Genomic DNA, 26,386 nt, shown 5'->3' with positions numbered 1-26,386 from the left:
TTATCCAAAGAGATCCATTTTCAAAGAAGTTTTGCAAGAATCTAAATTAAAAACACCAAAACCTTTTTATTATAGAAGATACACCAATCGGAAACCGGTTTTGAGGAAAATTATATGGAACAAATTGTCGGTTTGTTACTGGGGAACTGATTACTTGGGATTGGTAAAGAGTGAAAAAGTGAAAAACCAGGTATCGAAATTGAGATCGTACAAGCTAAACAATACTATAGGAAGTCTCTCCGCTGCATTCTCGTTATTGTCAGCAATCAGCATCATCTGCATCTCACATCGGCAACAAGATGGCGAATCCGAGGAGCGTACCATTTCACCTTCTCTATATGTTCCACTGTAACTTCCCAGCTACGACCTTAAACCATAAAACCCCAAAAAAATATAAGTCCTAGTAAACTCCTAGTCTTGATAAAAAACCAATGCTCTTTTTTTAGTCCAAATAGCTTTCGATTTTGTTCATAAACTTATTACCTTCGGCTCTGGCGATATCACTTAATGTTTTGGTGACATGCTCGCCCCAACTGCTCTCATCTGAGTCCTTGACGTTTCCGTGCACATGGAGTATTCCTCCCTCAGGCCTACAAATTCCAATAACAAGAACAGAGACATCAGTGAATATACATTCAATCGAGCGGTTGCTCTCTCTAATGATTACATTTTTGGATCATATTCAGAGGTTCCAAGAGCAGTGTGGCTTAAGATTTTCGCATCTCTGAGTTTGAATCGTCTTAAAGATTATATCTTTTGGAGAGACTGAACCTTAAAACTTGTTCCAGATTTTATGCTCCTGGTTCTTGTAGTTAAGAATAAGTTTTAAGGAAAGTAAAATCACCTTAATGCCTGAATAGCTGTGACCCAGCTTCCTTCGCTACTCGGGATGAGACCAAGATTGACTCTGTCAGCTACTCCCTGAGAATCAAAAGATTTGAAACGCAAAATCTATTACTTCAGCGATTTACTCGATCCAACAGTTATAAAAAGAACCATTTGCATAGAATTAAATAGACGGTGAGCCGTTTGGAATATCATCAACCGTACTTTTGGTGCGGTGATCCGGTTATCCCCTTCAAGAATGATACAACGCTCAGAAACAGAATTTGCTTCAACATTACGTCGAAGAGCTTCAATAGCATGGGGATTCCACTCACAAGCATATACTAGCTTTGCTTTTGCCCTGTAAATGTCAATTAAGAATGCATTGTAGTTGCATGCGATCTAATAAAGTATTGACTTTTGATTGTATAAAACCACTTTCTCTTCTCGTTTATTCAATAATGGCATATACCTCACAAGAAATGGGAGAACAAAATATCCAATTCCAGCAAACAGGTCCACGACAACTTCATTTTCACAGGCCATGTTACCCATACGAAGCTTTTCTGAGAGATTACCCCATGAGAACATACACTTCGTAGCATCGAAAGAGTACAAGATCCCATTTTCACGGTGATTAACCCATCCATTGTCTCCCACAAGAATCTCCAATGTACTATCCCTTGTACCATTAGGTTCAACTCGTCCCTGAAAAAGACACAAAATTGATGGTATAAGTCTTACTGCTAAGGAGATGCAATTGGGTAAGACAACGGTTTGTAAAGTTCTCAGCATTCTCACAGCTTATAATAAATCAATATTGTAGGTTTTGAGTGGCTTTAAGATGAAAAGATGTAAACGTTTCCACTTATAGAATATTGGTGTAAGCTTCTAAAAGTAACATACTTGGCGTGCAAGGCGGTTGGCACTAAGCGATTTAGAAACAGCACACCAAACTTCATCATTGATAGAGCTCCAAGTTGGATCTTTAAAGGATGTTGCAGGAACCACAACAATATCCCCAAGCCGTTCCCATCTAATAGTAGATAAAACACCAATTACTTATCAGATGGAAGCAAAAACAACATGCACGCAATCAGATTCTCACCATTTTAGTCCCCGAGTATTATAAAATCAGGATTCTGGAACACTTACTTCTGTGGGAGCTCATCCAAAAGCTCTTCTGGTAGGCCTTTCTGTTTAAGTATAGATGTGATATCTTCTCTCATTCTCTGTAAGGGGGATTTTGCAACTTTTTTGGCTTCAAAAGCTACATTAATGAGTTTTTTGGCACCATGTTCCTTCAATAGATTCAAAGCCGCTGAGCAGGATATATCTTTTAACGATAGACCCTTTGTTAGATTATTTTCCTCTGACCTTTCAAAGTCCTTGCCCAATAGCTGCTTCTCATGGAAAAGTTCAGAAAAGTTTTCAGTCACAGGAAAGCATATACAAAGACCTTTTTCGTTTGAGTAAACCTTTCTCTCAAGGTCTAACCATCCGAAACTTTTAAGTATGTCCTTGCCGAACTTTGCATACTTTCTTTCTAGCTGTATCACCCATGGTTGAGACAGAGACGTCTCAGTCTTCAAATCTGCATTGTTTTTATTCGATTCTAGAGAAACATCTTCAGGTTGGGGAGGAAGATGATTTTCACTCATAGTCACAGATTGAACCAAGTTGATTTTCACTGGTTCACTAAACTTTGTCCCAAAAGCATAGCAAGCAGCCCCACCCCCAATGACGATAAGATCATCACCAAGAATGCTGGCTGTACTTCTAACAAACAACTCTTTGTTCATAAATTCCAATCTCACACTCCTCCACAATCGGTGCTTCAGATCTAGCAAAGTCAACTCTTGACAATTTTGTGAGACAGGACAACCTCCAATTATGCCAATGGTATGCTTATAAACAAACATTGAGTGTGAAAACCTGGCATGAGGCCATTTTCCAGAAATCACTTCAAGTTTCCAAGAACAGCTTTGGACATCAAAGCTGTATAGATCATTGAGTACATTTTCCCCATTGTATCCTCCAAACATGAATGACTGCGACCCATATGCAACCATAGCATGCGAATGGCGCGCACAGGGCCATTGACCTTGTTGCTCAACTTCTTTCCACTGAAGGTCCTTTGTATCCAAAATGTGCATAGAGGAAACTATCTTATCATTGTAAAGCCCACCGAATATGTATACTTTTGTGCCAACACTGGCTGCTGCATGTCGATGCCTGCTCAAATTCAAAGAATTTGCATTTAGAAGAAAATTTGAGATAACAATTATCTGAAGGGATGTCAATGCAACAAGCAACAAAAACATATATAATAAATCCAAGAAATTAAGCAAAATGTGCAATAACAGGATTACTAGTCTCGGAGGGCATCTCCGAGAAGTTGAGGTTGATTTAACAAAATAAACAGTACATAGAAGTTAATCACTGGAAATAGGTCAAATACATGTCGAAGAAATGGACACATTAAATGACTCATACCTTGGAGGAAATTCACTTCCAACACACCTCTGTGAGCTCCATTCACCCGTGGATATATCGAGCCTCCACACATCATTCAAAATGTTCAAGGGATCAGCCCTTCCTCCAATTACAAACATGAAATCGCCAACCATTGAAGCTGTGTGGCCAAGTCGTGCCGATGGAGATTCATTGACAGCAATCAACTTTAAGGTGCCACATGAAGGATTGAGCAACAAAGACTCGTTTCTTCGAGCATGTCTACCAAAACCTCCAAACCCACCAAACACGATAACCTCTTTCCGGTCTGATTCATCTATCGTACAAGCTGAGTGTCCCCAAAGGTGAAGCTTCTCAACAGGTTCCCCAACAATGGATAATTTCTCGAGTGGTATAAGTTCTTTCTGAACCCCTGCCAATGATTTAGATACGGAAACTGGCTATCACGTTTAAAATTTGAAAGTTATCCTGCAAACCAAGTAGACATAACTCAAACACTAGTATAAACTAAACAAGACTATAATTCAACACTACAATGAAGACTGTAACTTGACCAATTCCATTGCATTATTCAAGCTATCTATCTAAAAAATCAACAATCACATAGGGATTTACAAATATTACCAGGATACAAGTTTCCGTTGTTGATACTTGAGTCATGATTTGCAGCTAGATTCTCGTAATTATCATCTTCATCAACATCATTTTCATCTGGATTCTTGAAACCATTACTAGCCAAAGCTACACTAAACCCATCGGTTCGCTTCCTATTAGCATCCATCTTCTCATTAGCAATATCAACAAGGAACTTCACATACTCTGGTGACACCATAAGCTTCTCTGTATCACCAATAGGAACCTCCATTCGAATGGAGCATCGTATAGCTATAATTACCCTTTTGCCATCACCACAAGATGTGATACCAGACTCTCTAAACCCAGCTGATATAGCCAACGCCACAAGAAACTGAGCCGAACCCAAATCCTTACATTCGACAGCAATGATCAACGGCTCGAATCGGAAGACTAATTCGCTAGGTTGGTCAATTGGGTCAATCTGATTTGACTTGGAAGGGAAAAGGAGAGAAATTACCAAATCCGAATCAGCTGGGTCGTGTGTGATATAGAGCCATGAACCGCCACGAGCTTTCTTCTTAGTTGAATCATTCGATTTTGGTTTGGGTTGAGAAAGGATTGAGATTCGACCTGAGCAGGAACTGGTAGTGAAGTAAGATGGGTGATGATTGATGGTTTCGAGGAGAGGGATGATGGGTTCGTCGAGAAAACCTTTGGGAGATTTATCAGTCACTGATGAACGAATTGAAGCAAGTGTCGCAGCTTTTCTCTTCTCGAAATCCATCTCTGTTTTTTGAGTTGTTGTTAAAACCCTAACCTTTTCATAAACCCTTTTGAGTGGCGCTTTAGATCCGATGAACAAGAGGATGAGTCATAGTACAAATACAAACAAACGACAATACTACTAGAGCACACATAAAAAGCCCAACATACTATCATTAGTGTAGCCCATGTAAGACATTGATAAATGTAATCAATGCTAACTCATGGAGCAACTTTTTTTTATATATATATTAAGATCAGAGTAGCCCCAGCGGTCGGTTTTAATAAGTCCCTTAAAAAGAAAAAAAATGATAGTTAATTGGAAAAAGTAAGAGAGAAGTAAGAAAGAAAGAAAGAAAGTCCTAAAAAGACGGATTTGCTTTACTGTACTTAAAAACTCACTTTATATGTGATAAAGTATAATTGATCAATTTTTTTATTTGTAACTAAAAATATAAATAAATAATAAAATTATACTTAAATGATTAAAATAATAGAAACAATGGACTGAGAATGTATTTTACCGTTGGGGCTGCTCTCATAGTTCAAAAAGTACATCAGTAGACCTTCCACTTTCAGTTTGAAGACAAACACCAAAACAAGTAAAGAAACATGACCTAACAAAACATCAATGTTACCCATGTTGTAAAATCAAAAAGTGATAGGTAAACTGAAACAACAAACTGCACACAAAGAGTAGCCTTAACCAAAAAGTGTTCCAACGGCCATACCCACTCTTCACCTTATTCAAACCTTGGACCTGCATACTTGAACCCAATGCAGCGCTTATTATATAAACCTTGAAGCTGCGATCATGGATCCTAAGCAGCATAGAAAACAAAAAATATGACAAAATTTTCAGAGTGTTTAGCGCTTCTTTGGAGGTTTCAGAATACCTCCATCCTTATGCCCAACAACTCCATGAGTTCTTTCTTCTTCATCACTTCTAGCACTTCCCATATTCTTCCTTTTTGTTGAGTCTCCCTTATCCATCTTGTTTACTGGTTCTCCAAACTCTCCTTGTCTAGAACACTCACCTACTTCAACCACACGAGGAACATTTGTAGCAATAACAGGACCAAAAAACGGTTGAATGTTAAAATTCCTTGAAACCGCTTGTCTGCTAAATGATGGATTAAGATTAGATTCAGTGTTCCTATATTTGGTAAAGACACTGCTCTTCCTTGAGGAAAATAAGCAGCCACCAATTCATGAGGATTCAAAGAAGGAGCTGCCACTCTTGGAGGAGGTTCAAGAGGCGCTGGAAAGGAGTTTTCAGACATATGCGATTGAGAGTTCAGGGATGATCGATGATATTCATTATGGGTACACACTCCTTCTCTTCTAGTCCTTGTAAGGTTGTTAGTAGGACCACGAACAAGAGACCTAGGCTCAGGTTGTTGATAAGGGCAGAAATTCCTATGATGAGTCAGCCTGAAACAACTACTGCATATTCTTCTTAACCTCTCATATTGAAACCTTATCAGCGCAGTCTCACCAGAATCAAAGGTAATTCGTTGGAAGAATCTTATGCAATCAGTAATATCAAATCGGATTCTCACTCTAATATAAGCTATTTGAGTTGTAGTAGCATCATGAAAATCCAATGATATTATTTCCCCTAAACCATGAGCTATTTCTACCACATTTTCTTCACAAACATAGAGGAGAGGGATCCCAAACATTTGCACCCACAGATCAATATTAGACAAGTACTCAAAAGCCATATTTACCTCCCATCGATGAGCCGTGACAAACCAACTGTTGTAGAGCCATGGTTCCCTTCTTAGCACAGACAAGAGATCCACCTCAAACTGAAAGAGAAACTGAACAAACGTTGCATTAATCACTCTCCCATGAACTCTAGACGTCAGATCCCAAACCCTTGGCAAAGCAGCAACCACAACATTGAGATTTTGAGATCGAGGATTAAGAGGCCTAACAATCAAGCTAAGTCTATTCCTAGATTCAACAGTTGCATAAGTAGCATGCGGAATAAACAGAGCAGGATCCTCCCTTCCTAACTCTAAGTGTTGTAATGCATCCCATAACTCATCTGCCATGATACCAAAGAGAAAAGAGAAACACAAGGGAGTTTTAGATACTAAACACAAACCTAAGACACAACGCATATAGTGTAAAACCTCTATAAATTAATAATGTTGGGACCGCAAAATTCTATTAATTTATAGAGGTATTAATTTATAGATAAATTTTCTTAATTTCCTAATTTTTTATTTTTCTATGACAATATAATATATCTCTCTATATATAAAATATATTTTTCGAACCAAATACAAGTAAAAACAGTTATTATGTCTAAAAAACAAAACCAAAAGTTTTTGATACAATAAAAATAAATGAACTAAATTCAAACAAGAACTAATATGAATTTAAGATGAAAAAAACAATACTAGAATTATATATCATTGAAGTTTCTTACATATAATAGATATATATAGTTGATATATTTATACAATTATTAATTTATGATATTGATGGGACCATATATTTACATAAGATTTTCAAAAAAATTATTCTCTTATTAATTTATCGATTTGTATCAAATTTTACATTACTTAAAAAAAACTTTGATTTCTACTCTTATAAAAGACAAACCTAAAATCTAATCCTAACCTCCTTGTGAAAACTCAAATACTCTATTGATAAGTCAATTCCTTATCAAAAAGACTTCTCAACCAATAGGGGAAACTGTGAGCTACATAAGATTGCCACCGCATTCCTGTGATGACACTCTTAGCTATTTCAAAAGCACCTGTATTACAATAATCTGTTTTCATCATCATAAACCAGTGTGGTTTATCCTTAGTGAACTTGAGTAATTCAGAAATATGACCGATGCCCGTCATTTGGTTTATTCAAAGCCTTAATAATATTAGGAGAGGAGGCGGCAAAGGTTATTTTATCATAATGTAGATGATCCATACTCTCTAATGCCCATTCCCAACTTTTAATTTTTGCAACAAATAGAGAGTGTACATAAGAATATGATCTTCGACTGTGAAGTAAAACATGCCCCATCGAATCTCGAACCACCCAAGATATACCAGCTAATTGCTTCTGTTTAGTCCAAGCAACACCAATGTTACATTTAAGTTCATCCACTGGTGGAGGAATCCAATTCTGGGAACTTGACTTAACCATAACAGACCCTTTTCCTTGAGCATTGATCCATTGAGAACAATTCTCATAAGCTTAATCAACGATTTCTTGAGTCAATGAACATGTACCCTCAAACAAAATCTTATTTCTTTTTTTCCATAAAAACCACAGGATCCAAGGACTAACAGATCTCAGTTGTTGAGAAAGTCCCAAGTTCAGAGAATTGTGAATCAGATAATCAATATTCGTGAAGATAGAGGATCCAAATGCCATTGCAGGTGATTGAATGAGCGCAAGAGCCCACACCTGTCGAGCAAAAGAACACTGAAACAAAATATGATTAATTGTTTAAAGTTCCTCTTCACACAATAAACACCCATCATTAATTTGAATTCCATGTGATCTTAGTCTATCCTCCACTGCAAGTGCACCTTTTAAAACTTTCCACATGAACACCTTAATCTTTGGAGCCGTTGCAAGATTCCAAATCTTATCAAACAAGGGATTAATAGAAGGACATACCTCAGCTTCTTTAAAGGATTCGGGTAAGTCGCTCTACTACTTCTATCATAACCCGAATTTACTGTATATAAACCATCATTAGTCCTAGCCCGACAATAGAAGTCTTCTATAGTGACAAGAGGTCTCTGGTGCATAATTAACTGAACATGTTTCTCCTGAAATAAATCTCTGAGTATCAGCAAGTTCCAATTCCGAGTGATATGACCAATTAACTTATTTACTATCATCTAGATATCCATCAATGAATGCACATTCATTGGTCTCCGGTTCTGACCATCAAACACCCATTTATAAATCCACACCTTTGTACAATCCTCTTCAGACCTCCCATCAATAATTCCCTACCATATAAAATACTCCTCTAAGCATAAGAAGGGCTAGTTCCTTGAGGTGCATTGAGGAAATCTGAATTTAAAAAGTACCGACTTTTGAAAATTTGAGAAAGAAGACTCCTTGAATCAGTGAGTAATCTCCAAGCTAGTTTGGCCAACAGTGCTTGATTAAAACATTGCAAGTCTTTAAAACCAAAGTGTAACGCCCGTTTCCCGAGTTAGGGAGTAAGCAAGATCTTACACACGCCGAATTCGAGGACGAATTCAGTTTAAGGGGGGTAGACTTGAAACGACCACGTCCCGCGTTCATAAAGAGGTGAGGTTGTTTTAGGAGAAAACTAGACCATGGTCAAGAAACGGACTAAAATACTTAGTCAGAAGAACGAGAAAGTTCAAAGCTGAACCAGCTAGGTGAGCTGGACAAGCTAGGATGAACTAGCTAGCTAAGCTAGGTGAGCTAAACCAGCTGGAAGACTAGCTAGCTCAGCTAGGTGAGCTGACAGACAGCTCGACTGAGCTCGGTGAGCTGATCGTGTACTGACCCAGCTGGGTGGTCTGGTCAGCTGACACTCGAGCTGGTGGACTGTGGTAGCTCACGGGTGAAAAGGTGTCTCGGCCAAAAGGTGTAAGGTCGAGCGGGTACCAACGAACGGTTGTGACCTTTTGGAAGGAACGGATGTGACCTTTTGGAAGGGTGCAAGGAACGGATGTGACCTTTCGGAGTGGTGCAAGGAACGGATGTGATGCTTCGGGAAGCATCCATTCGCCCCCTATATAAGGGAGGACGCCCAAGGCCTTTGGAATAATCTCACATCATCTCACAACATCCAAAACACCATAAAACATTCTTAAAGGAGTCCTAACACATCCTAGAGTTGTTGGTCGGAAAGGGGGTGCGGCTCGGCGAGTATAACTCGACCGAACTGATGCGCATGCTACCTCCCGGTCCAACGGTTCGATGGAGTGTAGAGGATGGAGAGGGTAGACCGTTCGTCTTAGAGACGAATCGGATCGGGTCGACCGATCGTTGGATCGGATCGGCCAGACCGATCGTCAGACGGATCGGATCGGCCAGACGGAGCGGACAGACCGATCGTCGGACGGGTCGGATGGGATAGGCCGATCGTCTGACGGAACGGGTCGGACAGACCGATCATCGGATGGGATGGATCGAGAAAAGTGTTCGAGGAAGCACAAGGATAAGTGCATCCGAACACACCCAAGGGTCGCCCATGGATGCAATCTTACCGATAAAGGGAGAAAGCACCAAGAATGGGTAAGGAACGTGATTCACCATATAGGATCAACATCGCGGCCGCCTTCATGTATCTATCTCCTCAGCCATGGTGAAACCGATCAGAGATCGGTAAGACCAAAGGGTGACTCGACGGATAACCAACGGGAAAGTCCACGGTGGGAACCGATGAACAAAACGGATGTTGGACCCGCGAGCAAACCTAAGGCCGACGGAAGAAAGATTTCATGGGCTAGCCTACGATGATCCAGTGGATGAATCCACGGACCCTTGGGTGTGATAAGGATATCGTTCGGACCGCATGGATGGATTATTAAGCCGAAAGCTTTATCGACCACCATGGACCGGACGGGTAATTGGTTAGTAAACCGTGGGCGGTCGTAGTGTTAAACGACCGGAACGGAAACATGGATGGTTTGATAAGCCGAGGGCTCAATCGTCCACCATGTAGCCGGAGGGGCGTACGTTTGGAGAACGAATGGACCAATAAGCCAAGAGCTTGATTCGGCCATCGTGAACCAAGAGAATCGTACCATCCCCAATCTCTATCATTGTACTTAGACCAGTGGGGTTGGTTGGTTGTATGGCTAAGTAACGATAGGGATTGGTTCATCAATTCACGACTGATGACGAGTCGTTGAACGAATGGAGTAAGGCGACAAACGGGCTAAGGAATCAAATCCGCATATTGGCCAAGGTATGTAACGATCTAGCTTATTAGTTAAGATAGACGTTTGGTAATTGACCGTGAAAGTAGGATAAAGGAATATGCGATTGTTTGGCTTAGAGTGGTTAGCGAACATATGCATGTCTTGACCGAGTAAAGGATCGATCTAAGTCTAAGGGACAAAGACGATGAAAACCGGTACAAGAGTTGGTTAGAATTAAACCAAGGTTAGAAAGACTTCCGCTGTGTAATAAGAGAGCGATTATAGAATTTAGCCTCGTAAAGGCAATTCTATGTTGAATCGCGAAAAATTAAGCGGTTCGGTCGGGGAGAGGCGCGAATTTGAGTACAACGTCGCCGGACGCCGAGACGTCCGGGACGGGGTCTCACACAAAGCCCCTAAGCTCTTAGGCATAATTAATTTTTAACTCCAATCCAATGAATTTTCTTCGAAGATTCCATCGAGTTCCACCAGAAATCCGTCATTACCCCTATAAGCTTAGTTAATAGACCTTTTGACAGTCTAAAACAGGTCATGGTATACACAGACAAGGCCATAGCAATTGATTTTAACAAAACCTCCTTACCTCCCTGTGAAAGAGTTTTAGCATACCAACCAGTCAATCTTGATTGCAATTTCTCTTTGATGAATCCCAATAAAACCTGTTTAGAGCCACTCAAATTCTCAGGTAATCCCAAGTACTTCCCAGTCCCACCTTCTATCTGAATCCCTGAACGATTTTTGATCCATTGTTTGGTATCCTTGTCCACCTTAGCACCAAAAGTGATTGAATTCTCTACATTAATCATTTGTCTGAGATATGTCCATACTAAGATAAACAAAGCATAACCTCTTCACAATCATGCTTTGATGCTCTACAGACCAATAAAGTGTCATCTGCAAATTACAAATGATTCACTGAAGGTCCATCGCCATTAAACTAAATGCCACTAATTTTCCTTTTACTCTCAACTTGATGAAGAATATGTATCAGAGCCTCAATACACAACACAAATAAAAACGTTGATATTGGATCACCTTGCTTGATACCTCTTTCAGGAGTAATATGCCCAAATGGCTGACCATTTATCAAAACTGAGTAAGAAACAGATGTCACACAACCCATTATCCAAGAAATCCATTTATCATTGAATCCCAAAGCAGTCAAAATTCCTTTTAAAAAAGGCCACTCAACCCTATCATAAGCCTTCGATATATTAGTTTTGAAAGCCATAAACTCCTTGAAAATCCGATCATTTGTTCCTAAACTATGCACAATTTCATGGGCGATAAGGATATTATCAGAGACTAACCTTTGAGCAACAAATGCAGATTAAGTAGATGACACAATTGCTGGAAGGTGTTTCTTCAGTCTGAAAGACAAGATTTTGGAAACAATCTTATATAAGACTGAACATAAGCTGATTGGTCTAATATCTGACATTCTTTGTGGATTTGAAATCTTTGGAAACAAGCACAGGTGAGTGTGATTCCACTCTTGAGGAAGGACCCCTGTCTAAAGAAACCCAAAATTTCTTTGCATATCTGATCCTTGACAATCTCCCAATTTTTCTTGAAAAATAAGGCTGTGAACCCATCTGGCCCTGGAGTACTCTCAGCATTAATAGAAAAGACAGTAGAGTATATTTCCATTTCAGTGACTTCTTTAGTTAAGTCTTATTCATCTCTTCAGAAACTCTTTGACAGAATCCATCCAAAACCAAATGAAGATTCGCCGGATAAGAAGACATAAACAAATTCTCAAAATAGGTAGACGCAATGTTTCCTTTCTCTCTATTCAAAGTTTTTTCATTGCCATTCTCATCCACTAAAAAACTCAAGGAATTTTTTGCTCTATTAGCTTTCACCATAGCTTGGAAGAACTTTGAGTTTCTATCACCTCCAAAAAGCCACTTATCTCTACTTTTCAGCCTCCAAAAAGACTCCTCCTCTCTAAAAGCAACTCCCAACTGCCTTTGAATGTCTGGAATTTGGGGCCAACAAGGAAACTGCTCACTCTATGCATCATCCAGTTCTTTTCTTAATCCCAAAATCCTACTGAGCATTATATTCACTAGTCTTTTTCCATCTACTTATTGCTTTCCTACAATGAACCATCTGCAGCATAGAAGAAGAATTAAATTTACCATTCCATGAACCATGAATAGCATCTGCACAGTTAGGAAAATCAGCAAAGCGTTTGTCAAAACAGAATTGACCTTTAAAAACCTCCTGATCTTTCACAAACTTCACTAGAACAAGACGATGATCTGATCCTAATCTCTCTAAGAACCATTGATGAGAGTTTGGAAATAAATTAAACCACTCCGAGTTCCCAAAGCATCGATCCAATTTACTCTGAATCCATTGACCATTCCTTGTTCCTCCCCAGGTAAAACCAATACATGTACTTCCCAGTTCATGCATGTCACAGTTAAGCAGCATATTCTTGAAAGGCTGAAAAGAAGATATCAACCTAACCGGTCCCCCTAACTTTTCCTCATTAGAAAAAATATCATTGAGGTCCCCTATCATACACCAAGCTGTAGTTCTCTCTAATCCAATACTACTTAGCTTTTCCAGCAAAATGTATCTTAGATTCGTCACAGGGTTCCCATAAACACAAGAGAAAACTAGCCTTTCCTTCCTTGAGAAGCTCTTTAATCCAAAAGATTCTTATCCTCAAAAAGAAATTCAATCTCTATCTAATTTTTCCAAAAGATCACTAAACCACCACTCTTCCCAACCGGTTCTATAGTATGAAAGTAATGATAACCAAGCCATCTAAAAACTTTTAACAGAAACTGATCAGAATTCATGGTTTCCATGAGGAATAAAATATCAGGGAAATGCTCTTTCTTCATTTTCTTAAGGTGCCGAATTATCCAAGGATTCCTCAAACCTTGGCAATTCCAACTTAAGATGCCATATTGATATTGCGATGGTTCACTAGGAACCACCGTATTATCATCTCTCTTAAGACATTTAGAAGATTTAATTTCAGAGACGTGATTCTTTCGTTTGAAGGTTTTATAAATCTTGGTATTGAAACTAACCTCTTTATCGATTGGAACCGGTGAACTCATTGCAGTCTTCCTTATCTCCATAACTTTTCCGAGGTCTCTGATTTTTCTATTTGATGCACAAACCAGAAGAACAAGGCTTATCAAAAGAGGAGAGAAATCCAAATTCAGATAATCAGAATTTGGCTGGCCATAGTAACCTGCAACTTTTTGGATTGTTGCATCTGTAAATCATCAATCTTGTCCTCATTTATCGGGAGAGAAAGAGTAGATTTAGAAAGGGGGAAAATTGTTCCTTGATCATCAACACCTTTCTGCTTCTCTTTAAACCTCACCAACTCCGTTATCTCTTTGTCTAACAGAGCTTCTTTAACCTCAAATCCCATAGAGGGATGAATATTTTGATCACTCGTCATCTTCTCTGAAGCCAACTTCTTTGAGACTGCATACGGGATTTGACCATTACCTTGAAGACGACTGGGGCAGTCCGCTCTGTCATGAGTAAGACGTTGACAAATATTCATCCATTCATCCCTCTGTGGGATGAATATTTTGATCACTCGTCATCTTCTCTGAAGACAACTTCTTTGAGACTGCATCCGGGATTTGACCACTACCTTGAAGACGACTAGGGCAGTCCGCTCTGTCATGAGTAAGACGTTGACAAAGAAAACATCTCTTTCAAATACGCTTGTAATCAAAAGTAACTGAACACACTTCACCTGTAGGCACCTGAACATCCTTGGAATTTCGCAACGGATTTCGAACATCAAAAAGAACTTGAACTCGCACATAATCTTGAGCTTGAGATTTATCCAAATCTAATTCAACCTTTAACACTTCACCCAGACATTCGACAACTTCCTTAATTGTCTCTTTTGTGTAATAATTAACTGGGATATTACGAAGACGAATCCAAATCGGAAGGAACATCAAGTACTCCTCAGGTGGCTTCTCTACCCACTGATCCATTACAACACACCACTCATCTTGAGTCCAAACACCTGTTTTAAAAATTTCAAGCAAATCATCCTCTGACTTGAAGAAAAGCTGAAATCTCTCTTGAAATAGAGCAACCCCATGAACCCGGGAGTAGATCCGCCATATTCGAGGCATATCTAATATCCAATTAGACATACGTTGGTGAGAAGGGTTCAGAAATTGTCGAATAATACTACAACTATTCTTCTCTATCGAACTAAACTTTGGTTGATAGGATAAAACTAGAGGACCATCATCTTTGATCGACATCTCAAAGATAGCTTTGTCTAACTCCATATTCATGACGAGAAATCCACTTGAATCAACTTCGATAAGAAACCAAGCGCAATCAATTCACAGAGAATCGAGCCTAATTGAAACAGCAAACCAACTTTTGAAAGTAGCAAATGAAATCCAACTGAATCAGAACTCCAACAAAAAACTGGTAATTCTTCGGACAAGGGCTCCGCTCAAGTATAATGATATACTACAGAGGAGAAGTTCTTAAGCCCAACAGAAACGGGACGGCAAACGAACGGCGATGAGAATTTCTAAAATGAGCTGCTAAGTGAGAGAACAAAGATTTTTTTAGTTTGATCGCGTTAACTCATGAAGCAAATTTATTGACGAAGATTAAATTTAAAGAGATTAAATCTATATCTATTTTATCCTTGAAGGCAAACATTTTTTTGTTCCTTGCATTTAAATAAATCTTGGTGGTTCTCTCTCTTCTCTCATCAGCATCTTTTAGAGAGAGGAAGCACTGGATCTTCTTTTTCCGACAATAATCGCTTCTTCAACGTTTGTTGGCCGGTTTTCTGTCCAGAATTTATGGCTTTTTCAGTATGGATGTCTGGCTTTTGTCCAGCGACGTTTTGGGCAACGTTTGATCTGTTTTCGTTCTGACACTGTCCGGTTTTTTACGGCGGTGGTCTGCTTGCGTCTGGCTTCCGTTGGCTTCTTTAGCGGCGGTGGGCTAGCTAAGGTCCAGAGTTTCACCGCCTATCTTCGGTGTCTCGTCTAGCTTTTGGCCAAATTGATTTCCGGTTTAGATTTATGTTTTCATCTCTCGATTTCTTTATATTTGGTTTGATTGAGGTCTTTTGTGTTTCCATTTGGAATATAATTCCTTGAACCTCCTTTGTTTAAAGGGCTCGATTTGTTTTCCAAGCTTATCGATTTCAATTTTTTAGGAACAAATTGAGTTGCAGATTAAAGTTTTTTACGCCTCTCGGTTGAATCTAATGCAATTGTGGCTATTTCTCTAACCGTTTTATGGAGACGAGTGCTTTTTTGTTTGTTTTTAGGTGTTGTTGAAAGCTCAAAGACTTACTCTACGTCGATGTTCCTTGGATTTCGGGAGTCAATTGCCTTTGGTAGATCTTTCCTTTCCTGATTTGCTGATGAAGTTTGGTGGGGTTCTCTAATTAAAAATTGATAGACTTCTCTTGAAGCTCTGGCGGTTTCCATGGTTTTGGAGTTCTCTGAGTTGCTAACCAGTTCGGCGATGAACAGCGACGACTAAGGCTTCTTCAGTCCACGTGTTTCAACTTTGTTTCTTCACATCACACGTGGCTTTTGGGTGGAAGGCAATCTTTAAATTTACTTTCTCTAAGGGTTTTGTTTCCTGGACTGGGCTTTCTTTATGGGCATCTGCTTATAAGCTAGACTTGTTTGTTTTTATGCAACATGGATGACTATACTTTAGTTGATCCAACGTTGTAAGATTTAATATGTGTCAACTGTCAAGATTTGTAAGTGGAAGGTTCCACAGTTGTATCTTTACAACACAAGTTTTAAAATAAAGTATAACACTTATGAGAAAAAAAAAACTTTTTAATGAATCACTTTATTTCATGTCTTATTTTCTATTTAACTCCATTCATAGAATGAAGCTTTCCTTTTTTCTAGAGTTTGAAAATGTTCTTGAAAGTTTTCTCAACTCGAAATCCATCTCCTTTGAGTTTTTTTGTTTTGTTTTGTTGAACCCCTAGTTAAGGTTTTGAGTGAGCACACATAAACCTTTTTGAGTATTGCTTTAGATCCGATGAAGAATAAATCATACAATCGACAATAGTATAAGAGCACACATAAAAACCCAAGATATTATCATTAGTGTAGTCCATCTAAATCAATGTTATTAGGTTTTATAATAAGAGTTTTTCATATATATAAATATATATATATGGGTTCATATATATAAATATATATATATGGGTTCATATATATAAGTCCATATATATGTTGTGTAAATTAATGTAGCCAAAGCTGATTATTGGTGCAGCCACATTCAATCTTTTATGAACTAAAACAAATATAAATTTTTTCTTTTTGGTTCCTCGCATTTTAATAAAACTCTTTAATGAACTACTTCATTATTTGTCTTATTTTCTATTTTAACTCCACAATTACAGGATTCGACTCCACTTATGTGAAGAACCTTTCCTCTCATGTAGAGGACGAAGATGTCCTTGAAGGTGTTGAAATGATATCCAAGATGGTGGAAGATGTGTAAGCTCAGAGTTGTGGCAAGGCCCTTTATTGTTTGTGAGGTTGGTTCCGGGGTCACCGCTAAGTTTTGGCATGATAATTGGATTGGCCTTGGCCCCCTTATAGAGGTAATCGGTCCTCTAGGCCCTCGTACAGTTGGTTTGCCTATTGATGCTGTGGTTAGGGATGCGTTAAGGGGCACGTCTTGGTGGATTGCATCAAGCCGTAGCAGGAATCCAATCATTGTTCAGCTTAAAAATCTTCTCCCGGAGGCTCAGGGTTTGCTTGACTGTCAGCATGACGACTCCTTTCTTTGGAAAACGGACCTTCATGCACCATCAAACAGATTCTCCGCTCCAAGAACTTGGTCTGCTCTGCATCCGCAATCTCACACCGTCCCCTGGCATAAGGCGGTCTGGTTTAAGAACCATGTTCCTAAGCACGCCTTCATTTGTTGGGTTGTGGCGTGGAATAGATTGCACACAAGGGATAGGCTTCAGAATTGGGGTCTCTCGATCCCTGCTGAGTGTCTTCTTTGCAATGCTCATGACGATTCGAGAGCACATCTCTTCTTTGAGTGCCAGTTTAGTGGTGTCGTGTGGAGGTTTTTTACAGCCTCAACCAACCTTAATCCTCCTGCCCAATTAATGGACTGTCTTAACTGGCTCTTATCTCCCTCAAGGGAAAAAAATATTTGTCTCATTATCAGGCTGGCCTTTCACTCTTGTGTTTATGCAATTTGGAGAGAAAGAAACCAACGTCTCCACTCCGGCGTCTCTCGTTCTACTGAGTCTATCTTGAAGGACATCCAGCTCATCATTCGCGCTCGTCTGGATCCTTTGTCTCGCAGCACGGCTCATCAACCTAACGCTTTGTCCTTGCTAGGAACTTGGTTTTCGTTGTTCTAGTTCAGGGCTGTTTGTTTTGGTTTTCTAGTGTTGCAGGTTTCGTCTCCCCTTTTGTTTGTTGCAGGAAAAGGTTTGTTTTCTCCTGTGTTGGGCATGTGGCCTTTATTTGGGCTTTTGCCATTGTATGTTTTAAAGTTGAATGGAAATTTATGAACTAAAAAAAAAAAAAAAAAAAATGGTGGAAGATGCCCAAAAAGTTGGTAGCTATAGTGAACCAGAAATAACCGTCTATAAAGCACCCGAAATTGAAGTTAAATTGGATAACTTTAATGAAAAGACTGATATCTATAGTTTCGGGATTGTTTTTTTGAGTTTGGCGCTATTTTGGATCTGACATGGAGAGGGCTCGTACCTTACATAAATACCACCACCACCACCCCCCCCCCCCCTTTCAATAGCTATTGTTGTTTTAGATATATTGATACATCAATGTTTTGTTGTCTAAGTAAGGTATTTGCATTTTGGATTTCGATTCAGGACATTCTGGTTAGGCACGGTTTTGATTCATTTCATAATCGACTTGACACAAATTGCGTGGATGGTGCCGATTTTGTGACCTAAATACTAACATCAAATTTTGTGACCTAAAAGAAGTCTTATATATTTTGAAAGTTGCATTATCATCATTCCATTTCAAAGAAATAAAAAAGAAAGAAAATAAAATAATCAAACCCTTAAAAGAACTTACTCATTTCTTGCATATTACATATGAGTAGCAATTTGTATTGCCTTTCCACTAAGGATCTACCTCTTTTAGGCAACTGAAAATGTTGAATTTGATGGATCATAATCTTCATTGTACTTAGGGTGGTCAACTCATTTTAAAGTCAGTTCTGGTGTGATGTGTAATCTTTGTTTGGTTGGGCTTTTATAACTCGAGCAACGAGTTCATATTAATACGGTGCAGATTTTACATAGATTGTTACTATAACCCTAAATCCAATAAGGTGTATGACTCAACATGTTCAGCATCCTTAATGTTCTATTATTTGAAATGGTGGACGAGTATGCAATAATTGACGGAAAGAATAATGAGCTTTACTTCATGTAAGCATCAAAGATTCATAGGTCGATTTGATCCTTAAGAGATGAATAGAATGTCACTAGATTGTTGGTGATTAATAAAGATGATATTAGTTTGTACAAATCCATGAGAAACTGAGCGTACGTAATAATATGTTTGGTGATGAAAATAAAACAAAACAAATAAAACTAAGAACTTGTTTATAGCAAGAGGTTGGGAATTTTTGTGGTTTCTGTGTGATTTCGGTATGTTCTTGTAACAATAAGCATATTCCAAAATATGTATCCGGATGTAGTTGAAGATACAATAATATATAATTTTAACCAAAAAGAAAACTACAATTTTCATGATAAAATTAATATTTTATTGATTTTAATATATAAACATCTTATAATTAATTTAATGAATAAAATTTTATAAATTTTTATATCTATAATTTAGTTAATTCTTATTATATGTTTATTATTTCGTTCTAATTTCTAACCAAATATTAGTTTTTAATATTTGTTTTGATCTGTAGAATTATTTTATCGGAATTTTTGGAATAAATCGAAGCAATTAACAAATGAAACCATTGTTGTTAGTTGTTACACTATATGATTTTTTCGTTATAACCAAATATTTGTTTTTCTCTATAAAGTTTTGCTTATCAAAAAAATTTTGGAGAAAATTGAAGCAATTAACAAATTAAACCAGATTAAAAAATATATATATATACATATATATATATATCATTTTAAGTCTCTTGTAAGGTAATTTGATTGGTATATATATATACTAATGGACCAAAACCATACCAAAGAAATTAAACCAAACCTAATTACTCTAATTTCTATCCTTTGTCAGATATTTTCTCTCGTTGGGGTCAAAAACTCATAAAATAAAAAAGCAATTAACAAATCAAACCAGATTACAAATTATATATATATATATATATATATATATATATATATCATTTTAAGTCTATTGTAAGGTAATTTGATTGGTATATATATATACTAATGGACCAAAACCATACCAAAGAAATTAAACCAAACCTAATTACTCTAATTTCTATCCTTTGTCAGATATTTTCTCTCTTTGGGGTCAAAACTCATAAAATAAAAAAGCAATTATTGGTTGGCTGATAAACAATTACAAAGAAGTAAGATATATACCACACACCCCAAAAAAAAAAAACATTGAAGATATCGAACCATCCACTAATACAACGCCACGTCAACAAAAAGAGGATCCCACAATTTGCAGACTCCAAATAGCAAATGTAAAACCTTATCTCCAAACCTAATCTCATCACCTTCTCTTCCCTCCACTCAAATCTCTCCTCTCTTCTTTCTTCTTCTTCAATACAATACAATCAAAAGAACAGAGAGATAAGGTTAGAGCAAAACACTGTCTGAAACAAACAACAAAAAAATGGCTTGCTCTAATCTAACAACAATGTGGGTTTCATCAAAACCATCTCTTTCTGCTGATTCATCTTCCTTATCATTCCGATCTGTTCTCAAGTGCCCAACTAACACTTCCTCACCTCCTTCACGAGCTTCCTCTGTTTCACCACTCCAAGCGTCTCTTCGTGAGCTCAGAGACCGTATCGATTCAGTCAAAAACACTCAAAAGATCACCGAAGCTATGAAGCTTGTCGCTGCAGCTAAAGTCAGGAGAGCTCAAGAAGCTGTTGTCAATGGACGACCATTCTCAGAAACCCTAGTTGAAGTTCTTTACAACATCAACGAACAGCTTCAAACCGATGATGTCGATGTTCCCTTAACCAAAGTCAGACCGGTTAAGAAAGTAGCTCTCGTTGTCGTCACCGGTGATCGTGGATTATGTGGTGGATTCAACAATTTCATCATTAAGAAAGCAGAGGCAAGAATCAAAGAGCTTAAAGGTCTAGGTCTTGAATACACAGTCATTAGCGTGGGCAAGAAGGGAAATTCTTATTTCCTCCGTCGCCCGTACATCCCCGTCGACAAATACCTAGAAGCCGGAACTTTACCTACGGCTAAAGAAGCTCAAGCTGTGGCTGATGATGTCTTCTCTCTGTTTATAAGTGAAGAAGTCGACAAAGTCGAGCTCTTGTACACAAAGTTTGTCTCTTTGGTCAAATCAGAACCCGTGATCCACACGCTACTGCCTTTATCACCTAAAGGAGAGATCTGTGACATTAATGGAACCTGTGTGGATGCTGCGGAAGATGAGTTTTTCAGGTTAACGACAAAAGAAGGGAAATTGACAGTTGAAAGAGAGACTTTTAGGACACCAACAGCTGATTTCTCGCCGATCTTGCAATTCGAGCAAGACCCTGTTCAGATTCTTGATGCTTTGTTGCCTCTGTATCTTAACAGTCAGATTCTTAGGGCATTACAGGAGTCATTGGCTAGTGAGCTTGCAGCTAGAATGAGTGCAATGAGTAGTGCTTCGGATAATGCATCGGATCTCAAGAAATCGCTTTCGATGGTGTATAATAGAAAGCGTCAAGCTAAGATTACTGGAGAGATTCTTGAGATTGTTGCTGGAGCTAATGCACAGGTTTGATTTGTTTTGAACCCTCTTTGAATCTTCTATATGAGTCCAAAACTCTCTTCTTCTTCTTTTTTTTTCGTTATCGTTTGTATAATGTATAATTGATAATCTCTAGAACTCTTTATAATCATGCAATTACAAACAAAAACGCGGTTGTATCTATTTTGGCTTTTCATTGGATAAAATGATGGAGATCTTCGTTGAATATTTGTGGATGATGAAGAGTTTTTGTAGGATCCTTTGGAGGAATAAGATTTTGGTTTCTTTGGTTGTTAGTTGTGAATCCTTTTCCATTGTTGTTATGACTAAGGATCTTAGTTAGGGACAACATTGAATCCTTTTGTTCACCCCATCTTTCAAGATTTCATAAGACTTTTTTGAATACCTCTGACTGGATTTGGTAGTCTTTAAATGTACATCGGAAGATACAAGTCTCGAGTCGTGACTAACCAACACAGCTGCTCCTTTGAACCAACTTAGTGAATTCCCCAAGGCAGTTATAGTTGGCTTGTCCAAGTGATTAGTTGGCTCGTCAACAAAGCAAAATGTGTGGGTTGGACATTGAGATGGAGGCTAACACAACCTTAGCCTTTTGTCCTTCAAACAATCGTGAAAATGAAGTGTAATGGTGTTGACTTGGGAGACCAAACCTGATCAGTTTCAAACGCACCGCATCAAGTTTAATATATTTCCTTTGGTCTTGGGTGAGGAGGATAAAGATCTAGGAAGAATATATCCAAGTGGGCTTCTCCACAAAAGAGTACCTTCCGATCCTCAGGTTCTGGCTTATTCTCACTTCACCCACAGTAACTAAATCTCCCGCAAGAACATTCAAAACAGTAACTAAATCTCCCGCAAGAACATTCAAAAGACTAGACTTTGCAGTTCCGTGAAACCCAAGTATCGCTACTCGTGTCCCCGCAACTATACGTACGTCCAATTTTTGAGAGCCTCAATTATGGCGTATTAACGCTTACCTCAATCAACTGAAGAAGGGGACGTGGGAGCTCCGTTGGTGCTGTAAAACCGAGCTCCAACCTATAAAAAAAAAACCTCACGTCGTCACTTGGAACTTGTAGTGTTGCCATCGAATTACCATGTATCTAAAAAACACAAAAAAAAAAGTTAAGAATTTTGTTTCCTATCTTCTTCAATTGCATATCCAACAAGACATTATTTAGTTTGTTTGTTTGTTCACCGCAGGCGGCAGCGGCAGCGGGAAACTCTACCGCAGATTGTTATTCGTTTCGTCGCCACTGCCGCTGACGCAACATTTATGTTCGTTTGGATGCCGCCGACGCTGCCGCTGCCGCAAGTATCTATGTTCGTTTCGCCGCCGCTGCGTTAGTTTTAACTTAATTCTTATTTTCTTAATATAAATTTGTATTATAATTATATTTGAATAAAAAAAATGTAATCTAAATATAGTTACATCCATAACATTTTTTATTTAACTAGTTATAATTTTTAGTTTTCTTTTGTAATTATAACGATAAAAATTTGTGAAAAATCATAAGCATAATTATAACAATAAAGTAGTACACCAAGTTATAAGCAAAAAAGATAGACAAAATCGTTAACTAAAATAATAAACCAAGTCACTAAAAAAAACATATCTAATAAGGTAAGCGACCTTTATTACATTCGTTCGTGATGTTGTTACGTAAAGCTTCCATCGCTCTGTCACCAATAGGCTTATATGCAACATGTTCTTCTCCTTCTTCTTCTTCTCCTTCTTCTTCTTCTTCTTCTTCTTCTTCTCCCTCTCCTTCTTCTTCTTCTCCTTCTTCTTCTTCTTCTTCTTCTTCATCATCAACATGATATTCTTCTATGCTTTGCCACTATAAAAAATCATGATCTTCCCGATGTGAATCCCTTATAAAATTGTGTAGTGCCATTGTCGCTGTTACAATCTTTATCCACTTAGTCAGACCATATTTTGGATGCTTACGATCTAAAATCCTCCATTTTGCTTTTCATACTCCAAATGTCCTCTCAATCACAGATCGCAAACCTGAATGCTTTCGGTTGAACAACTCTCGTGCAGTTACTGGTGGTCCTCCTCTACCAAACTGACCAAGATGATATCGCATCCTACGATGTGGACCAAGATACCCAGTCCTGGTGGGATATCCGAAGTCAACAAGATAATACTTCCCATTAGGCGGATGTGGGAAATAGGTTCATTCGTCGCACAATAATTCAAAACCTTTGTATCATGTGCTCTACCAGGTACACCGACATATGCATATATGAATTTCATATCGAAATTACATATAGCAAGAACATTCATTGTAGGTTCTAGCTTTCTACCTTTATATTTTTCTGCAGTTTGACTTGGAGGGCGAACCGGGACATGAGTTCCATCAAGTGCTCCAACACAATCTCTAAAAAAAGGCCAATATCGATCATCATTCTTCAAAACAGGGTTTACTCTTGTAAACTCACCTTCTTGTGGCTTTAATGTATCCGCTGCAAACTTTAATAGAGCACTCAGAACATCATCAATCTTTCTTTTCACTGTATCCAATGACCGTTGATATCTTGCAGCAATATCTCGAACAGTCTTATCCTAGCCAACCACCTCGAGAAACATGGCAACAGATTCCTCAAGGTAAACATTTTCAGACTCTTCTAATCCATATTTCCTAGTTAGCATCTTACATAAAGTTTCAAATGTTCTTTGGTTCATTCAGAGAATGTCATAACATTGTTGATCTGATCCATGCATAAGTTGTTGAACATGACACCAACCTGCTCCTCAATCTGTTCTATGATTTAATCTCTCCCTAGCTAGTAAGTGAATCAAGCAAACCATCATCATCACCATCATCATCATCATCATCACCCAACATCCATCTTCTAACCATCTGCAAAAAAAGTAACTCCCAATCAAAATAGATTCAAATTTTATCAAGTGTTAAGGTCATAAAAAAAAGACACGGAGCGTCAGAGCAACCCCAATGGTTGAGCTCTTCCAAATTTCTAAACAATAAATTTTGAGAAATTTAAAATCAAGAGTTTTTGTTAGTCCCATTTTTTCTTTGTCCAATGATAGAGCCCTTCAATGCATTTTTTTAAGAAAATTATTATTATTAAAATAAAAATTATAAATATTTTATTACATAAAACTGAATAATTAATACAAATACTACAATTTTAAATATAGATGACACAAAAGCATATATAAATCAAAAACGGAATAACGATTAGTTGTTAGCTTGATTCGCGCCAAATTTTTGTAATATATGTTCAACCAAATCACTTTTCAATTGTTGATGTATAGCCCGATTATGAAATCATGGGCGATAGGCCATAATATTACCGAGATTTGAAGGCATATATGTAGAATAGTTGAAGATTACAAAAAGGAAAAAATTCAATCGAAATGAAAAAAAACTCAGGACATAATTTTTCTTCTCTTCCCTCTCAACCAAATCCCTAAACAGAATTATGATTTAATTTGGAATAAGTTGGAAAATAGTACGTTTCCCAAACTTAATTGGAAAAGTAGTATATCTACTATTTATAATTAGTAGAATAGTCATAGTACGTTTTGTTTTTGTTTGGTGAGAGAGAGAGATATAAGGGAATGAGTCAGCGTGTGAGAGAGAGCGTGGGTCAGGTGGGTCAGGATTTATTTATTTTTTTTTATTTTTTTTATTTTTTTCCTTTATTACATTTAGCCTCAAATTTTAAAAACTAAAATACTCGTTTGTAAATTTTATTTTTCTAAAATTGATCATATAAATAAAAATCTATGTTTTTTCTCTATCATTTGATATGCGTTTTGTTTAATAATTTTGAAATTGTTTGTATTGTAATTGTTAAACAAGAGAATAAATACAATCTGTACAGCGTAATCTGTACAGCGCAATCTGTACGGCGCAATCTGTGCGGTTGTATCTGCACAACGCTATCTGTACAACGTTGTCTGTACACCGCTATCTCAAAGAAAAATAATTTTTTTAGAGAGAAAACAAATTAAATTAAAATAAATAACTAATAATACTTGAATAATACATAAAAAGAGTTATACATCATCAGTTATACTTGTCACTTTGAAAGAAGTTTAGGTAATTTGCACAACGCTATCTGTACATAGCTAACTGTACACCGCTATCTGTACAGCGCTGTACAGTGGTCAAAATGTAAGATAATTTTAAAAACGTATTTGGTTTCGAAAAAATATCCTTCTTTACAGATGCATTTCATCATTTGATAGCGCTATACATATATTTGTTCGAAACCAAATACGTTTTTAAAATTTTCTTACATTTGACCACTGTACAGCGCTGTACAGATAGGGGTGTACAGATAGCGATGTACAAATAGCATTTTGCAGATTACCTAAACTTCTTTCAAAGTGGCAAGTATTTGAATGTATAACTCTTTTTATGTATTATCCAAGTATTATTGGTTATGTATTTTAATTTAATTTGTTTTCTCTCTAAAAAAATTGTTTTTCTTTGAGATAGCGTTGTACAGATAGTGTTGTACAGACAACGCTGTACAGATAGTGTTGTACAGACAACGCTGTACAGATAGCACTGTACAGATACAACCGCACAGATTGCGGTGTACTGATTGCGCTGTACAGATTATTATGCTGTACAAATTGTATTTATATCTTTAGTTACACAATTACAGAAAAATAAAATTTAAAAATTATTAAACAAAACGCATATCAAATGATAGAGAAAAAAACAGAGATTTTTATTTATACGATCAATTTTAGAAAAATAAAATTTAAAAACGAGTATTATAGTTCTTAAAATTTTAGGGAAAGAAATGTAATAAAAAAAAAAAAAAAAAAAAAAAAAAAAAAAAAAAACATGACCCTCTCTCTCTCTGACATGTTTCTCTCTCTCTTTCTCACGAAAAAAAACTTATTAT

General features: G+C 37.5%; 3 protein-coding genes, 1 long non-coding RNA gene, 1 other non-coding gene and 4 pseudogenes across 9 annotated transcripts; 4 read left to right on the top strand and 5 right to left on the bottom strand.

The window, feature by feature from the left end:
- Positions 1–42: 42 nt before the first annotated feature.
- AT4G04670 (Met-10+ like family protein / kelch repeat-containing protein) lies at positions 43–4,829 on the bottom strand. The gene is made up of 9 exons (NM_116705.5): positions 3,925–4,829; positions 3,322–3,712; positions 1,981–3,060; positions 1,732–1,861; positions 1,298–1,533; positions 1,051–1,186; positions 845–921; positions 484–590; positions 43–367 (listed from the first exon to the last, which is right to left on the bottom strand). The coding sequence occupies exons 1-9, from the start codon at positions 4,658–4,660 to the stop codon at positions 273–275; spliced, it is 2,988 nt and encodes a 995-aa protein (NP_567268.2). The 5' UTR covers positions 4,661–4,829; the 3' UTR covers positions 43–272.
- Positions 4,830–5,507: 678 nt separating this feature from the next.
- Positions 5,508–6,701, bottom strand: AT4G04660 (annotated as a pseudogene). The gene has a single exon.
- Positions 6,702–7,318: 617 nt separating this feature from the next.
- AT4G04655 lies at positions 7,319–14,845 on the bottom strand (annotated as a pseudogene; the record flags this gene model as incomplete). The annotated part of the gene is made up of 1 exon: positions 7,319–14,845.
- Positions 14,846–15,373: 528 nt separating this feature from the next.
- On the top strand, positions 15,374–15,530 carry AT4G04653 (annotated as a pseudogene). Its single transcript has one exon.
- A 275-nt stretch (positions 15,531–15,805) lies between these two features.
- AT4G04945 lies at positions 15,806–16,192 on the bottom strand. Its single transcript, NR_141833.1, has one exon. It is a non-coding gene; the product is annotated as an other RNA (long non-coding RNA).
- An 857-nt stretch (positions 16,193–17,049) lies between these two features.
- On the top strand, positions 17,050–18,274 carry AT4G04650 (RNA-directed DNA polymerase (reverse transcriptase)-related family protein; the record flags this gene model as incomplete). Its single annotated transcript, NM_116703.1, has 2 exons — positions 17,050–17,924; positions 18,151–18,274. The coding sequence occupies 2 exons, from the start codon at positions 17,050–17,052 to the stop codon at positions 18,272–18,274; spliced, it is 999 nt and encodes a 332-aa protein (NP_567266.1).
- A 1,963-nt stretch (positions 18,275–20,237) lies between these two features.
- Positions 20,238–21,765, top strand: ATPC1 (ATPase, F1 complex, gamma subunit protein). Its single transcript, NM_116702.2, has one exon — positions 20,245–21,765. It carries the CDS (start codon positions 20,381–20,383, stop codon positions 21,500–21,502), a length of 1,122 nt encoding a protein of 373 aa, NP_567265.1. The 5' UTR covers positions 20,245–20,380; the 3' UTR covers positions 21,503–21,765.
- A 281-nt stretch (positions 21,766–22,046) lies between these two features.
- On the top strand, positions 22,047–22,602 carry AT4G04915. Its single transcript, NR_144068.1, has 2 exons — positions 22,047–22,319; positions 22,353–22,602. It is a non-coding gene; the product is annotated as an uncharacterized misc_RNA (transcript).
- Positions 22,603–23,106: 504 nt separating this feature from the next.
- AT4G04635 lies at positions 23,107–24,360 on the bottom strand (annotated as a pseudogene; the record flags this gene model as incomplete). The annotated part of the gene is made up of 4 exons: positions 23,107–23,323; positions 23,542–24,062; positions 24,200–24,261; positions 24,306–24,360.
- Positions 24,361–26,386: the final 2,026 nt, after the last annotated feature.

This window comes from Arabidopsis thaliana, chromosome 4 (assembly GCF_000001735.4).
Source record: "Arabidopsis thaliana chromosome 4, partial sequence".
NCBI lineage: Eukaryota > Viridiplantae > Streptophyta > Magnoliopsida > Brassicales > Brassicaceae > Arabidopsis > Arabidopsis thaliana.
Note: the sequence above shows the minus strand (reverse complement) of the source record. Positions and strands in the feature narration are given on the sequence as shown.

Excerpts from the sequence above, each read along its gene's own strand:
- AT4G04670 (NM_116705.5), bottom strand. The coding sequence starts at position 4,660 with ATGGATTTCGAGAAGAGAAAAGCTGCGACACTTGCTTCAATTCGTTCA. Across the intron at positions 3,061-3,321 it reads GGAAGTGAATTTCCTCCAAG|GCATCGACATGCAGCAGCCA; the intron begins GTATGAGTCATT and ends GAATTTGAGCAG. Across the intron at positions 591-844 it reads ACAGCTATTCAGGCATTAAG|GCCTGAGGGAGGAATACTCC; the intron begins GTGATTTTACTT and ends TGGAATTTGTAG.
- ATPC1 (NM_116702.2), top strand. The coding sequence starts at position 20,381 with ATGGCTTGCTCTAATCTAACAACAATGTGGGTTTCATCAAAACCATCT.